This window comes from Nyctibius grandis, chromosome 9 (genome assembly GCF_013368605.1).
Source record: "Nyctibius grandis isolate bNycGra1 chromosome 9, bNycGra1.pri, whole genome shotgun sequence".
In the NCBI taxonomy this organism is placed as follows: domain Eukaryota; kingdom Metazoa; phylum Chordata; class Aves; order Nyctibiiformes; family Nyctibiidae; genus Nyctibius; species Nyctibius grandis.
In genome coordinates, this window is record NC_090666.1 from 22,796,076 (window position 1) to 22,812,507 (window position 16,432).

Consider the following 16,432-nt stretch of genomic DNA (forward strand, 5'->3'; position numbering starts at 1 on the left):
CCTGTGGTTGCCATTAAATTTTGTAATAAACTTAATTGGGATGTTTACAGTATTTTTCCAGTATCATCATGTCAAGTAGGCCTGTATGAGACAGATTTTTGTAGTGATAAGACCTCTCTTATTAGAGAGATCAAACATTAGGCATTTGATTCTTCTAAATTAAAAACTGTATCTGTAAAATACTGGTTATTATCATAGTTTGATACACACCAATATGGCAAGCTACCACTTTCTGGAACTTTAAGTGGGCAGATTGGCATTTCATGTCTGCTTGCCTGACAGAACAAGCTGCATGCCAGGATAAGCTTCTTTTTAAAAATTTATTTACTGGGATTTTGTTTTTCTGAATCACCAGTTATATCTAGGATAATTGGGTATACTGGTGTAGGATACGAGTATAAATTTGACTTAAAATGGAATTATTTGTTACCCTTTCAGCAAGCAACAAACACTGAGTGGATTTTTCAAAACTGCTCAGCAATAGCATGTTTGGTGTTCTAATGTATTTATTTTTAGCTTTAGAAGTCATTAAAAGAAAGACTCTGAAATCAATACTTTCTAGTGGTAACCACAGTACAAAACCTAGTGAAAACCACCTAGTTTTTGAAGCAGTCAAATTTATTTCCTATAGGGTGGGCATTATGGCAAAGAGGTTAAGATATTTCACTACTGATCCAAAGATATCAGCTGAAGTCTTGTTCTGAAATCATACTAACTCTATGGGTTTGGATATATGGGAGCATATTTAACCCTGACGGACCACAAACTCGTGAGTTTTTTTTTTTTCTGGCTATGTGGTCTGCCACTGATAACTGAATGTGCCTTGGCTGTCTCCCTTCATACCAGAGGTAGAAAAAACCGTTACTCAGGTGCCTTGATACTTAAATTTGAATATGCAGTGGGGATGGGTGTTTAAATTCAGGTACCAAAAAAATATTTTTCAAACATGCAGAGATAAGTGCTGTTGAATGTGTATGTCTGCTTCAGTCTGATCAGCATCTGTAATGTTTGTACTCACTGAAATAATCACGTATAAACATGTTTTGTTTTTGTTGCTCTTTGACATGCTTAGTCTTTACCTTGGGATTTATGGGAGGTAAGAACTTCATATGGCTTTCATCTCTCATCATGTACTGTGCATGTGCCAGTGCCATCTCTGTACACATACCTGTCTCCTTTCCCTTGCTGCTTTTCCTTTCTGCATACCCCAAACCAAAGTTGCTCCATGTGCTGTTGAACCCACTTTTGCACCTTCTGCGAAGCCCCAGGGGCAGCCACATGTTTGCAAGTCAGGTCTGGTGCTCTGAAACTTATGTCTCCACCAGCACACAACCCCATTGCCTTTCCCTGCTAACTCACTCATCTTTCCTTTGGCATGATGCTGTGACCTTCTCCTCAAACTTAATCCCACTGTGGCATCATCCTCAGCCTCCACTCACCATTATTTCCTAAACTCTGTACATCCTTTTGGTCTTATGTGCGATGCATAAATGTCTCAGCTGACCCTCATCCTTACTGCCTGTACCATTGGGTATACACACACGTTTGGAATTATCTGTGGTGTTTGCTGTTCATTGACCATTGTTGCCAGAAAGGCTGATGTGAAGTAGCTCAGCCTGTGTCTACACCAAAAGCGCAGGCCCAAGACTTACCTGGCATCTGCCTCAACCCCAGCTTTGGAGCATGCTGACAAGGGAGACCCTACACATGCTCTGCATCTGAACCAAAGCCAGACTCTCATTTGTGCCCTCTGGATATATTGGCCCTGGGAAGGTCTCAGATTGCTGCAGATTAGCCCATTGGAAGATACTTCAAGTACAATTACTTTTGAGCCCCTCTGGACAACCAACCAGCAGTGGGGACAGAAAACACTTGGTCTGGATACTCAAGCCTGCTGCTTGAGCTGGCTGTATCCCATAAGGTAGATTTAAGCACATGTCCTTGGCTTATGCTGGGGAATCGAGTCCTGCCAACCTTTCCATTCTCAAGGGCCAGATCATCACCTAGAGTCAGTACTTGGGGGGACATGACTTAACCCTTGCTGAGAGCCTGGTGCAAGGACTCACTGTGGCCAGTGCTCTCCTTCATATGAGCTTGGGTCATGCTGAGAAAGATGTTTCCCTTGTGTCTTTATCAGCCATCAGTGTTTAACATCTGTCATTCCCCTGTATGTGCATTGTCAGTCTATCTTAGTGAGAAAGAAAAGAAGGCTGTGTTTTCGCAAGGAAAGATCTTGTGCCTTTCAAGTGGATGGGCAAGGGGTGAGGTATGACTATCTGATAGAGCTGTGCTTATGGTCTGGGGTGTAAAAAGTGTTTCGGGCCATTTCTCCGATCCTGGAAACTGATTTCACCCAAAGAACACTTTAATCAACTGGGGAATTCTGCTAGACATGATGTTCTCACCATGCCAGTTGTCACCTTGGCATACCATACACGCTTAAAGAGCAGAGCTCCCTATAGCTGGGGAATCCTCATGCTCTTCAAGTCTTCTGAAGTGTTTTTGCTCTTATGTTGTTCTTAGCTGTTGATGAGAAGAGACTTGTTATGTGGTTACATAGTCCCATATGCCATGAGGTTAACACCTGCACAGAAACTTGGATGCAGCAGAACTTGCTTAGTTCTGCAGCCTAGGAAACTTGCATTTGGTGTGCATGATGCTGCTGTTAGAATAAGCAAAGCTTTCAAACCTGGCAACAGCAGTGATCAATTCTTCCTCTTCTCCCTATAGTATTTGTCCATGACTGTAAATGCTTTTATAAGTCTTGGGATGCCCACAGGTACATAAAATAGAAAAATAAGTAGCTGACATGAAAATGCCCTTTGTTGAAATCCAGGGGATTAATTTAGATTCAGTTTCTCTGGTTATTAAATACTGGTTTTGCAAATTAGCTGCTTTTTAAAAAGGAGCTCACATCAAAACCATGCTTGGCCAGATAGAGTTGGGCTGGCATCTGTCCCAGTTCCAGTTTCACTGAATCCAAATAAAAAGCAACCTGGGAGTGAATCTAATTAAACAGGAGAAGCCTTTTTAGCATTTCATATGCATACATTTACCTTAGCACTACCAAAGCTGCTGTGGGAACCCTCTGCAGGATGGGAACAGCTCTGCTGTTTGCAATATCCTCTGGCAGTATAGGCCTGTGGACATGATGATGGGGAGACGCGAGGAAAAATAATGGCTTCTTGTTAAATCAAGGATTTATTTCTTCGTTATTCCTGCTGTTATTTGAAAACTACTTGGAGCGTTGTGCCAGTGCATGGCTAGTAGCCAGATGGGTGTAGAGTTAAGGGTTACCATGGTCGTTGCTTCATGCTGAGCTTTTGTAGGGTTGGGACTATGAGAGTTGCAACATTAAGAAATCTGGACCATGCCTTGTTTTGAACATGGTTGTATTTAGGGGTTTGCCAAATGTATGAAGCATGTAGGCTTGCTGAAGCTTGTTTATTCACATGTATTAAAAATGGGAAATCTCTATATAGCAATCTCTGCTGTGCAAGTGTAAAGTGGGTATCTGGTTAGATTCTGCAAAGAGGTGTGTGTGCTATCTGATACAGAGAACAGACTGGCCACGAAGACTCTCGGGCTGCAAACGAGACCCCTGAGATTCTTGTCAGGACTCTTCCCAGGTGCTGCCTGGCCAGTCTCCCAAGGGGCTGATCTGCAGCATTGATGCTACCAGATCCAACTTACTTCCTGCGTTGCTGCAGTTTCTGGGAGGGACAAATTAATATCTTTAATTTTGTGTTAAAACAAAGTTAGCCTGACTTCAGGCAAGGGAGAATAAAAACGTGAACCACTGGAAGTGTATCAGAGGTGTTTGGCTGGTGTTTTGTTGTGCACAGAAACTCCTGTCCCCAGGCTTCCTAGAACAGTCTCTGCAAGGCAGTGACCTGTAGGTGATGCTGAATATTTCTCCCTGGTGGTGGCAGCTTTTGTGCATTAGAAACTCCCTCTCCACCAATGCGAATGTGTGCATGTGTGCACACACCATGCAGAATATTCATAGCAAATTCGTACTACTAGAATATTCACAACAGAATCCAAGTTCGTGACTCTTTGGGCCTACCTAAAATCAAACTGGATGTAAGTTAGCACAGTTTTCAGTTCAGTTTTATTCAGTGCTAATGTCATGTAGATGCTGGGTCCAGACTAAGTTCCATATCTGGACACGTTATTACCTTACCTTTCTGTTTCTGTGAGTATGCAAAGACTTAAATATTCCTTGATTGTTAATCCTTGGCAGTAGCCTGTTGAGAGATCCTTGTCCCTTGGCATGCAAGGAGACTTGTATTCACATACAGGTGGGCAACCTATATGTAATAATAGATACTGTTCATGTATAAAGTAGGTCTGCGATTTAGATCGTGAAAAGAGAGGCGCTCGGGATTTTTGGCGTTTCATTGATTTCCTCTGTGATATTGCCTGCTGCTGGCTGGAGTGAGAGGATGCAGGCTTTGCTGTGATTTCACTGGGTTGCAGAGAAAGAGGGAGACAGAAGCCTAGCAAGACCCTGAGGTTTCTGACCTATTTGTCAGCAGATGGCAGCAGTCAACAGCATAGAACACTTGGACAGACTGAGCTGCACTTTTCTGCACTCACACGTAGCTGTAATGAGTGTAACTCTCCCCCTGAATGACTTTTGTATTGCAGCCTGCAGAAGCAGCCCATGCGGGAGCTGAAGCAGCTGGGTCAGAAGCAGCAGCTGGAGCTGAAGCATCTAAAACTGAAGCTGATTCAGAATCGGTAGGCACCTGGAGGGACAGCAGTCCCTTTTCTCCATCACATTCCTTTGTCATACAGCAGATGTGAGAGGCTGGGCTGGGAAAAGAGATGTGTGGCTGCTTGGAAAAACACATCCCTGCCACCCCAGCAGTTACAATGCTCTTATTCAGAGGCCAGACTTAGCCATTGCATTTTATCTGTGTAATGCTTGGGGCGAAGCACTGCTGGAATATCCACAAAAAGAACTGTCCCTTCACACATGTTGTGAAGCCAGCCCACAGCCCATGTTGTGCTAAGCTTGCATTGTCTACTGGATTCCTTCTTGCTCACCATTTACTTTACCTACTCTGTCCTCTGCCTGTGTCCCCTGAATATCCAGGATTCCTCTTTTTTTTCCTAACACTGCTACCTTTTTAGGGGACTGGAGTAGGTCCCGTCTCATGCCCGCTTAGTTCCTATAGGCTGTTGCATTTGAGTTGTCTGTTCCACGAGGGCTCTAAAAGAACTGCGTCTTGACTGCAGCGAATGGGAAATGCCAGGCATTATGGTCGCAGAAAAACTTTAAATCCTCTCTGCCCTTCTGCAGCCTTAAGCAAAGGAAGACAGTGGTCACCTCTCCTGCCTTCTCACTGCTGCCTCTGCTGTCCTTTGGGGTGTGTTTGTCACTGATGGGTGTGCTGGGAAAACCCACTGAAGCCATGGGTAGGGTTGGGATGTGGAGCCTCCAGGGTGGACTTGGAGCTGCAATTTTGGATTCTTTTTTCTCAATTGCTTTTTTCCATTCACTGGCTGTGGCTGCCTACCAGAGCTCTCTGCCTGCTGTCGTTGTGGAAACTTTCCCTGCTACCGTCAATGGCACTGTGGAAGGAGGTGCTTCGTCTGAAAGAGCTGACATGCCCCCAGGATTTCTGTTCAAGGTGAGTGTGTGGTGGTGGGACACCGAGTTCCTAGTGATTTTTTTCCTGTAATGAATTAACTACTTTTGTTCAGCATGGCCATGCGCTATGCTGCATTGAAAGGGAGAAAGGAAGTTGAAGGAGAGATACACATTTCTCTCCAGCAGCCCAGTTTCATGCAGTTTCAGATGCTTCAAAGGATGTATATAATAGCATCGGTGACTAAATATCTGGCTGTGCTGTATAGCAAAACCCCCCCTTCTCTCTGCTGCAGTTATTTCTGTCTCTGGTGGTGTGGTAGTGTCAGTCACAGACTGGGTAGTAAATAAGTTGTTGTGCTCCAAAATGGAAAGGTTAAACTTTGATGCAAGTGGGAAATGAAGAAGAGTTGGAAACACCAGTAGGGACAGAGGACTTCCTGTTTGGGGAAATTAGAAAGCCAGGATGAACAGGGGAAAAATATAGGATTAGACAGGAAAGTCTGGTGAGGATTCTGAATATGCCAAAGATCACTCACAGCTTGTTTTGAAGGTGTGGAGGAGGGAGTGATTCTGGGTGAGGATAGGCCACAAATTTAACGTGCATAATGGAATATGGTAGCAAGACAGCACAAGTGCATCATGCCCTGAAAGTGAGAAATGAAAGTCTCCTGCTATAGGAATGCTTTTCTTCTGCTTGAGTCATGTCCATGCATAATTTTTTTTCTGGAATTTCTACCAAAAGCAGAAGAATGACAAAACCCTGAAGAACAATAGGAGGCTCATCATCACACTTAGACTGGTTACAGGCAGCATTATAGACTGTAATGCTCGAAGTGGAGAGCTGTGGTTTGAAGTAGAAAAGCTGTAATGCAGCTGTTGATAGGAATTAGGCTGAATGCCAAAGAGAAAACATGGCAGGATACAATCACTTGAAGATCCAAACAGATCCTCTTTTCTACATTTCCTCTCCCTGCTTGCTGTGACAGAGATGGAAGGCTATAATCTCTAATACTCTTGCAGTCCAGCTGCAAAAAGAATACAGGGCACCATTTGAATGAATACAGGCTTTCTACTGTGTGAAGTTTTTAGGCCCATACCATGGGAATTCAACCCTCCTAAGGAAGGACAGGGAGGTGCTGATGCATAACAAGTTGAATGAGACTCACCAGGATGCCCTTGTGGCAAAGGCGAGTTGCATGCAAGGCTGTATGGACAAGCACGTAGCCATTAGATTAAGGGAAGTGGTTCTTCTTGTAGATGTGGCATTTGTGATCCAAGCTTGCCCTGCCTCGAGCAGCAGGTTGGATCAGATGGCCTCCAAAGGTGCCTTCCAACCTGAATCATCCAGTGAATCAACGATGTGGAAAGCCTTGTCATCCGTTGCAGAGCTGGGTAAGAGAAGGCTGGCCTCACCCAAGCTCTCTTCTCTCCTCGTAGGTCCAGGCCATGCATGATTACACGGCCACTGACAGTGACGAGCTGCAGCTGAAGGCCGGGGACGTGGTGCTTGTGATTCCATTTGAGAACCCTGAGGAGCAGGTGAGTGGGGAAGACAGGGTGTGAGCCTGGGCCGGGAGGAGCCAAGGGGATTTCCAGAGCTGCTTCTTCCTCCACTAACAGTCGGCTGGCTGGATGCAGAGCCATCAGTTTGTGGCTGGGAGCTGGCGGGAGAGCCGGTTGTCCTTGAGCTTGAGATTGGCTTCCTGCAACAGAGGGAAGGACTCTGCTTGTGATTGAAAAGTGGAGACGTTATCCTGCATAAAGCATGTGAAATAGCTGTGACTTCCTGTCCCTGTCAAGGCGTTTGAGCCAATACAATGGCTTCCTTGATCATGGAGCCCAACAGAGCCCCTTACTTTGCCTCCTCACTGCTCCTAAACTTGATGCACATTCCCTGTGACCACTGCAGTGCAGACTGTGATATTGGCAGGAGTGACCCACAACTTATGATGATGTTTTCTCCCCTTTTGAGAAATGCTGGAGGTCTGAGAAAGCAGCTTGCTGTGGGTGATGTCTTGCACTTCAGCATAGCAATGGCTATTTCCAAAAGACCGTGTTTGGTCAGGAGATGGCAGCAGAACTAAAGGCTGAAGCAGGTTGCTCAGCCCTTGAGAAGTCTTACTGTCCAACTCCAACCAGAATTTAATTGGCGATGTTTTTCTTTATTCTGAGCTATTTCTAGAAGCCTTGAGTTAAATCCTCCTCACTTGCTGTGTTTGAGGGCTTCCAGCTGATAAAGTCTGCAGCAGTTTTACTACTTGGACTGAGGGAGGTGGTGATGTTATAAAATTCACGCTCACGTCTCCAGGTTTTTTCTTGGAAAAGGAAGGGAATTCTCCAAATTGATTCAGTAGTCACCAGCCCTTTGGATTTGGCCAAGCCCAGACAAGATCTGGATTCCACAAGGGGTAAAGGGAAGGTGATGTAGTTCACTGGCCACAGAAGATGTGGATCCTCTTTGTGGCTCAGCTGTTGGCTTTGTGAATTATGGAAGTAGATCTTGCTGCTGCTTGTGAAATGGGAGCTATAATGTGCCAGCAGTTCCCGCAGAGCTAGGTGCTGTGGGTGGAAGGGTTGTATGGGGAAGAGGCAGCGATTCCTTCTGGAGACAAGACTCTTCACTGAGTGGGACTGCCCTGCACAAACATTTGTGAGTGTTTCTTTCTCAGAAGGCTTTGTGTATGGGAAATGAGTGGCAGCTCCCCTAGTTTCTATGGTAGGAGATGGCATTTGTGGAGCAGAGTTTTTCAATGCCCTGTGTTTGCACTCTAGCTGGATGTGGGTGCAACAGCCATGAACTCGAGACTCTCCAAGCTGCAGAGGGTGAGCTCTGAGTGTTGCTAACATGATGCTGTAGCTGCACTGAAGCCCTCTAACCCTCCTACAGTGTATCCTGTGCTACAGCTCATTTCCCTAACCTCAACCATATCCAGCCAGAAAATGTTGGCTCTTAACATGTGCATGAACTGTGCACGTGAGTGGAGGAAGCTTAGGATAATAGACTATGATCCATGTCCCCATCTTGCAGTTTAGGTGTCAGTTTGTGGGTACATCAGCCAGCCCTGGATTCATCTCTGTTGACGGAAGAAAGGGTTTAGGGCAGCAACGCTTCTAAGCTGGCACTTAAGTGACATGAGTCAAAATTTGCAAGAGTCAATCTGGGTCCCTGTGTCTAATCCCTACAGCTGAGGAGACCCTTCGTAGCAGGATGCAGTGGGAGTGATGCATGCTGTATGGCACAGATGCGATGTGCGAATGGATGAGCTTTTGTGCTTGCCTTGCTGTGAGCTGGAAGCTGCTTTCCAGACACTTGGGCCCAGCATCTTCCGCCTAGTCGTTTGTCTTCCTGATTTATGGCACGTCAGTCCTTCCGCAGCCCCTGCAGCTGGCTGCTGCAGATGGGCTCCCATCTCATGCCATTCCCATGACATCCCCTGAATGCTCAAATCTAACACAGCAGCAAGGGCTGCCTGGGCCTGCAGGCACCCAGTACAGCCTGCAAGGAGGAAGGAACTCAGATACAATGGCTGGTCTGAGCTGCTGCCGCATGAAATGTGCAGAAAACAGGACAAGAGGGCAGAAGCTGCGAAACGGCAGCGGAAGGCAATATGTGCCCTATGGATCACCCCTGGTGAGGGCTGCATCACTCCTGCACTGTGCAGGTATGTTTTTAAAGAACGTGTTTCAAGGGAGGCATTGCTTGGCCTTGGGTAAATACCCAGGTAACTCCTGCCAGTTCCAGGAAAGCAGAAGTGTCAGAACAACTGTGTGAACCACACGCACACATGCCCCGTTTCCCCACAGCTTAGAGCATCTGGTTGCCTGAGCAGTTCTGCCCTGGCAAGTTACGTAGTTGAATGTGATAACATACCTCTAAATGAACCTGGTGCATACTTTGCCCAGAGGAGTGGATGCAGAGCAGGCGGCTGAGTTTGAGGCAGCGGTCCCCCATGCCTCACGCTGCAGTCTTAACCCATAGGCTGCCCCACTGCAAGTGATTCACGTGAGTGGGTACATTTGCATGCTGAAGGGGTGCTTCCATGGTGGCAGCTCCAAGGCATGCAGAAAATAGAGCGGTTGCACACTTGAGCTGCAAGCAGTGCAGCCTTTCCACCTTGAATATCTCATCTCCCTCATGTGCTTTGGATGGAACAGAAATCTTGATGCCAGGCACCCTGCAGGCAGAGGGTGATAAGTCTGGTTCTCCTGAGCAGATTCTACCAGGCAGGACTCAATTTGCCTCAGTGAAAATTCATCCTTGTTTATAGATGTATAGGTTTAGTGGCTAGGGAGGACCCTTGTGAGATACCTTGAGTCTTACATCATGTGTAGCAGAAGTTTGGAAGTTTTGCCAACCTCACCTTGCATCAAGTCCAACAGATTGCTGGGTTTTGGGAAGATGGGTTGAGCTCCTCAGCTCCCAGTTCTCATAGACCAGAATTTCAGCATAGCAAACAAGACTCATTTTGCCTGTACCACCTCTCTAAAATGCTAATCGTCCAGGTGCCCTGACTGGAGCAGGGGATGAGCACCTCCAGGGAATGATTCGTCCTTTCCAAAGACCTGTGCCCAAGGTGAATGGGATGAATTACACTGTGGAGATGCCTGTCTCTTTTATGACTATGGAGAATGCTGGACCCCTTGTTTAGATTGTGAAAGGTGAGATAGGTGATTCCCATCCTGTAGCTCTAGAGACTTTCTTTGGCAGAATTTCTTCTGCTTCAGTGGGTGTTAATTATGACATGTTTCTATTACACTTGCTAATTATTTACAATTTCACTGTCTCCAGACACTCTGGGTCAGATAGGAGTTTTGGTACCGACTCTGGTGAGATGTAGACTTCTCCCTGTTTAAAAGGGAATGAAAGTATTTTTTTCCTTCTTCTCCATCCTCCTCCTGGATTGTCTCCAAGCCAAATATGAGCATGGCTTTGATAATGCCTTGATGCCTCCGTGGCCTGCACTCTGTAAGAAAAATCCCTGCTCACATCTATCCCTCAGCATCTGATCTCTGTCTTCTCCTCCAGGATGAAGGATGGCTGATGGGCGTGAAGGAGTCTGACTGGATCCAGCATAAGGAACTTGACCAATGCCGAGGGGTTTTCCCAGAGAATTTCACAGAGCGGGTGCAGTGAAAGCCCAAGCCCACCAACCGCATTTCTGCTGGAAGAAAGCAAGTTTTCTGGTAGATAATTGAAAAAGAACAGTGAAATGAAGAGAAGAGAGAATTTTAAAGGAACAGAAGCCTGGGAAAAAAGTCAACTTAAAGGGTGTGTTCTTCTCAAAGGGCAAGGTTTCAGAAGTAAATTGAAATGCAAAGTGTTGTCAAAATATATACATATTAATAATAATAATAAGGCAAGTCAAATACCCTCTTCCCCCTTTGGTATTAACAGCATTTGGATTCAGAGGACTGATGCAGAAGCAACTCAAGTGTGGTTCTCTAAATACTGCATTGACTGAATTGGCGAGATGTCAGTCTGATCCCTGGAAAGGCAGTATTTGTCTAATGGCTTGAGAGTAGAAGCTGCATTTGCTCTTGGGTGGGTTCATCTGTTTTGTCTTGAAGATGGCTTGCATGGCAGCCGTAAAAATTCAGCCTTCCCTACATGTTCAACCTACAGTAGGCCAAACTTTCTGTTATGCTGTTGAAAAAAAATATTTAGTGTGTAGTGTTCACCAATACAATGTGTGTGTGTGTATTTTATTTTCTTCCTTTAAAACAATGTTACACAAACTGTGATTTGGTACATGTGAAGATAGAAGAAACGACATGACAAGGGCATGGAGAAGATGAAATGTGTGAAGCTGCGCTCAGTCCAAAGTTCTTTCAAATGCAGTCACAGGAATTCTTGCAGTAGTATTGGCCTTTGAAATGCTAAAGGGAATGGAAACATTCAAGAGGAGAAACAAGACAAACCAAGCAGATGCCATTCAGATGGCTCTGAAATTTAGGAGAGGGAATCCTCTGCCCCCAAAACCCTGTAGGTGGTTTCAGAAAAGCTTAGATTCATGTAGATAGAGGATAGCTCTAAAATCTGTCTGGTTAGAAAATTTGCTATTAAAGAAAGAGATAAGGGAAGAAACTTTTTTTTCTGAAAGAATATCTAAGAAAAAAAAACTGAGGAAAAAACAATTGTTTTCTGTGTTTTTAATTGGCATTGTTATTTGTGGAATTGTATTTCTTATTTTCCTTTGAAGAGTTCTGTAAGTGAAATATTGTTAGATAAGCTTTCTCCAGTGCTGTGCTGGTGATCAAGTTAACCTCTATGAAGACTGGACTCTTGAAATACTAATTTAAAATGGCTGCATGACTTCATGATATTTTAATGCATTAGAAAGGAAGGCAAGAATATCAAAGTGTCAGTGTCAAGAAGATACTCTGCAGTCTAATACTGATGCTGAGACCTTTCCTATACCTTTCCTTTGCTCCTCTTTGTTTTTGAGATTTGTTTTTTAGTTTAAACAAGCAGATGACAAGGCTGTTTCAAAGTGCGTATTACACTTGTTAAAATAAGCTGGTCTGACCCTCCAAGACTCTAAAGTCCCACAAAGGTACTTTAAACTTTACTTGAATACTGATGCAGCTGGCCAGCAGGTTGGGCGATTATAATTTTTTATGGCTTTTTTTTCCCCCACCCTCATGATCTTTTTGCCTTGAAGGGATTTTTAACAGTGAGGTTACCTCCTGCTGTAAAGAGACAGTATCACTCTCTGAAATAATCTTCCTAACTGTTAGGAGCTGGCTTTTGTCAAAGCAGCATGGAATGCTGACACACTACTGAAAATCCCACCTTTTCCAATCTGTTCTGATTATTTTTTTTTTTTATTTTAGTTCAGAGGTACAGATCAGATTTTGATTAGAAAATATATTCTTATAAATGCAAGAGTTGCTGGAGTTCCTTCTGCTTTCAGCTTGGGAGATGATCTGTGCTAGTTATTTACAGCAATGTAATGCATCAAAATCTGTCCTATATACCCAAATCCCTTCTCCTTTTTTTTTTAAATGTGCAGGAATTTATATTCTACATCACTGTTACAAAACCCAATAGTATTTAGGAGTAACTGCTCACAATACAGAAGGACTGGACTCCGTAAGTTATAGTATGGTGAGCCGTTGCTTTAGAATACTGCCGTGTTTGAATTTTTTTTTCCTTTTTCACTGGCGTTGTCTTTATTATTACTCTTTTTCCAAAATACCTATTTTTATGCATTTGTGACTCCCATTACTCCTTTAAAGAATATTCATATAAAAATATACATTTAAATATACATAGACATACATATATTAAAAAGCGGGTTGATCCAGTTAACATAATCCTGTCAGCTTAAAATGTTTATTTTATGCAAAACCTGTGGATTACTGTTTTCTAAAAAAAAAAAAAAAAAAAAAAAAAGACAAGATTCTAAGTACCAGAGCTGTGATTTTTGTCTTGCAAGTAGTTGTTCTAGAGCATTTAGAAAGCTGTGCTGATACCTAATTTATTGTGGGTTGTTTTGCTGTTATTGTTCTTGTTGTCTTCTGCTGTGTTTGAACCAGATGACTGTCCCAACAAAGATCCTCCTAAGGCCTTTTCATTTTATTGAGCTTGCAAAGCAGCTATCCAGTACTGTATTGTCCCTGCAGAAGTGGTAACACTCTGCAAAAAAGGGACGTTGTTTTCAGGTCACGTGAATGATGCTGAAATATTGCTAGTGGGGAGGATGTTGCATCTCTCTCCATTTCCTTCGCCCTGACCCAAAAATCCCAACCCCCAAACCCTCTTGCTTAGAGCAGGTAGAGTGGGTTACCTGGATCTTGCATTGCTCGCAAATAAGTGGTGTCAGCACATCTCAGTCAGATCCTGAAAATGCAGGATCGGACCCACAGTTTATAAATTGCCTTATATGAGAGTAGGGTGGCATAGCAGGAAGCTTGTAGATGGCAATTTTTTTGGAGCCAGGAGGTCTCTTATCTCCTGGGTCATCTTCAGCCCGTTGTAACAGCCACAGCTCTTCCCATTTTCAGTATTTTTACATCTGCTAAATACCTTGATTCTGGTTGGTATTACCTGGAGAAATGAACTTCACATTTTCTTTGGCTTAGGACTGATTCAAATAGAAAGAGGGACAGTAAACTCCCAAGTAGGCTGTGCCCACAGTAGTTTTTCAGTTTGCAGGCCGAACTGAAAAATCTGGGAAAAACGTTGTAAGGGTGACCTGAGACAATTTTTTTTTTTTCCTTTTCTCAGTGGAATGAAAAAGGGGAAAAAATCACAACATTTTAAAAAAATCCTTTCAAACCGAAACGAAGCATTCATTTGTAGGGTTGCTTTTTCACTTTTTTAAAAACTTATGATGTGGGCTATAAAAAGTTGCTTTGAAGCAAAAATGTGAAACCTTCTGTTTTGAAAATGCTAAAAGAAAATGTTTTAATGTTAATAGTCTTTTTGCCTTCGCCTTTTTTTCTTAATCTGATGACTGGTTTCAGTTAACCCTAAACTGCATTTTTTGGTGAATACATTATCCACTGAAGAGGACCCAAAGAAGGCTATTGCCCAGTTCTGCTCCACTGACAGGTATACTGGACACATTTCAGGGATTTCCTGGTATCTGGCTGAGCAAAGCTGCTCTTTCCCCATCTAATAATCTGCCACTGGATTGTTTTACTGGGTGAACAATAAAAGCATCTCTCATCCCACACCATTGACTGATTTTGTAGCCTGGCTTAGAGAGCTTCTTGCTCTGTTGGTCTCAATTTGGTCACAGATTTATGACTATAGATTTATGATGCTACTCCAATTTGAGCCTAATCCCATTGTACAGTGGGAATTATCATTTGCCCAAGTGATAAGAAGGAAATAAGGCATTGCTTTTTCTCCCTTTTTCTATCTTAGCAGTGTCAGTAATATATCTTTATTAGATAGAGTGAGGGAAAGGTCCCAGGGTAAAGATGAATGTGTTGTTCCAGGCGAGGCTCCTGCATACTCTGTGCTGCTTTCCTTGGGCATTCCTCAACTGTCTGCTTTTACCACCTTTGTGTTTCTTGGCTGTGAAGGTGATGCAGTGAAAGGGATTGTGCAGGCTTCATTCCAGCTGCTCAGAGCTAGTCCTGCTTTGTGATCTGTATTCCACAGTGCTTGAAGCTTTGTTCACGGTTGCAGAACCCTTTCCTGTCCCTCTATCTAAAGACTGTGGCCAAGGCAAACACCCCCAAGCCAAAGGGGTCTCTCTTATGACCTGGAGCAGGTGTGAGTGTGAGGGCTCCATATTCTGGCTGCAATGGGAATATCAGCTCAGTTAAGTTTTGCAACAGCCTCTTGAAGGGAAAAGGCCCGCGGCTAAGGAGATGCTGGGGGAGGATGGAGGGATGATACATTATCTTTTTCATTTTGGGTTGATGTGCTGACTGCCTCTCCTCTTGGTTCCAGGAAGGTCCAGAACCTCTTTATTTAGGTCTGAGAACAAAATAGATGTACATGGTCAATACGTTAACAGGTGTCGCTTCTGCAAAGGAAACAGAGTCCAGAGTTTCCTCTCTTCTGCTCTGTGCGAGACAGGTTGAACACTCTCTGCCACATTGTAGATGTTTTGGATGCTGTGCAGTCCATACCCCAAAATAGCAAATGTCCTTGGCTGGAGGATGCAGAGGTGTCTCTCTTAGCCCTTTCTGGGAAGAGCTAGTGATCTTCCACAGACAAGTCCTGTGTGCTTCTAACACAGTAGCCTCTGTGTCTTTCAGCATCTGGCCCCACTCTCCAGCTCCTCCTACTTCCCAGCCTCTCCCGTGCTCTTTGAGGATGATGGTAGCATAAAGTGTGTCCCACCAGCCTTAGGTGCAAAGCTAGAAGATACACAAATGTGTCCGTCAGCAAATCCTGCACAGTGCAGCTTGATAATGCTGATAGCCGGAAAACAAGCAACAGCTTTTCTTCTCTGGGCTGCCAAAGGGAAGCTGTTCCTTGCCACATAGGTACCTTCACACCTGGCAGTGGTGCAGACACCTCTCTGCTTGCATGCTCTGGTTTAGACATTTCTGAGTAGCAAAATTGTGACGGAAAGGGGTCCTGTGCAGTGCCCAGAGCTGGATTGTGCTACCAGCCCTTGCAAAGCTTGGGGTCTGTCGGTGACACATTCAGGCTGAGAATTAGAAGGCCATTTCAGAAATTTTGTTTATGAAACTAAATGGAGAAGCTACAGTTGTGAAGACTGGTCTGTATGAACTTGTACTTTGATGTGTCTAATGGCTGTAATTCCTTCACCTGTTCTTACAGAGTGTTCTGCTAATCCTGTCCCTAGTCTGCATTTCGTGTAGATGGTCCCTACTTGAAACCTGCCAGATGCAGTCCTGGGCTTATTGCTTCTCCTTAACTGAATCAAATGGCAACGACTTTGGCAATGTACTGGCAATCTCTTTTCCTTCTGTTAATTCAGTCTCTGAGTTTAACCACAATGACCTGGGAAATGTTTGGGTTTTGAGTGGTTTTTTTTATTATTTTAATTTTTGTTTTGTTTAAACAAAGCTGAACAATTCCCATTGTATTCAGAGCTGTGATGCTCAGTTCCAGTGACAAGTACTAGATGGATTTGTCCCATTTTGTTTCTCGGCGATGTTCAGAAATATAATTTGTGTCATCCTAAGTCCAGTGTCTGTTTTTCTCTCTCTCTCTTTTGTTTTTTCCCGCCTTTATATTAAGAAGCTGAAACAATTCAGGACTTCTTTCTCCTCAAAGAGGTGAGTAGCTTCAAAGAGGCTTGCTTTGTCGGAGCACCGTTAACACTGGGAGTTCTTACAAACACATGGGATGGAGAGGGCAATGCTGGTCCTTTCCTGAACAAGTACAACAGCAGA

At 44.0% G+C, this 16,432-nt stretch overlaps 1 protein-coding gene across 9 annotated transcripts in view; it reads left to right on the forward strand.

Moving 5' to 3' along the window:
- BIN1 (bridging integrator 1) overlaps nucleotides 1–16,221 on the forward strand; it is a 103,088-nt gene extending 86,867 nt beyond the window's left edge. For 4 of the 9 annotated variants that reach the window (XM_068407450.1, XM_068407453.1, XM_068407451.1 and 1 more), the window contains 5 exons: nucleotides 4,654–4,746; nucleotides 5,532–5,642; nucleotides 7,040–7,141; nucleotides 8,375–8,425; nucleotides 10,629–16,221. In XM_068407450.1, the coding sequence (XP_068263551.1) occupies nucleotides 4,654–4,746; nucleotides 5,532–5,642; nucleotides 7,040–7,141; nucleotides 8,375–8,425; nucleotides 10,629–10,736 (465 nt within the window). In that variant the 3' untranslated portion in view covers nucleotides 10,737–16,221. Of the gene's footprint in view, nucleotides 1–1,072; nucleotides 1,253–4,653; nucleotides 4,747–5,531; nucleotides 5,643–7,039; nucleotides 7,142–8,374; nucleotides 8,426–10,628 lie in introns of those variants that run through there. The other 5 variants (XM_068407452.1, XM_068407455.1, XM_068407454.1 and 2 more) reach the window with 2 other exon arrangements.
- The last annotated feature ends 211 nt before the right edge of the window (nucleotides 16,222–16,432 follow it).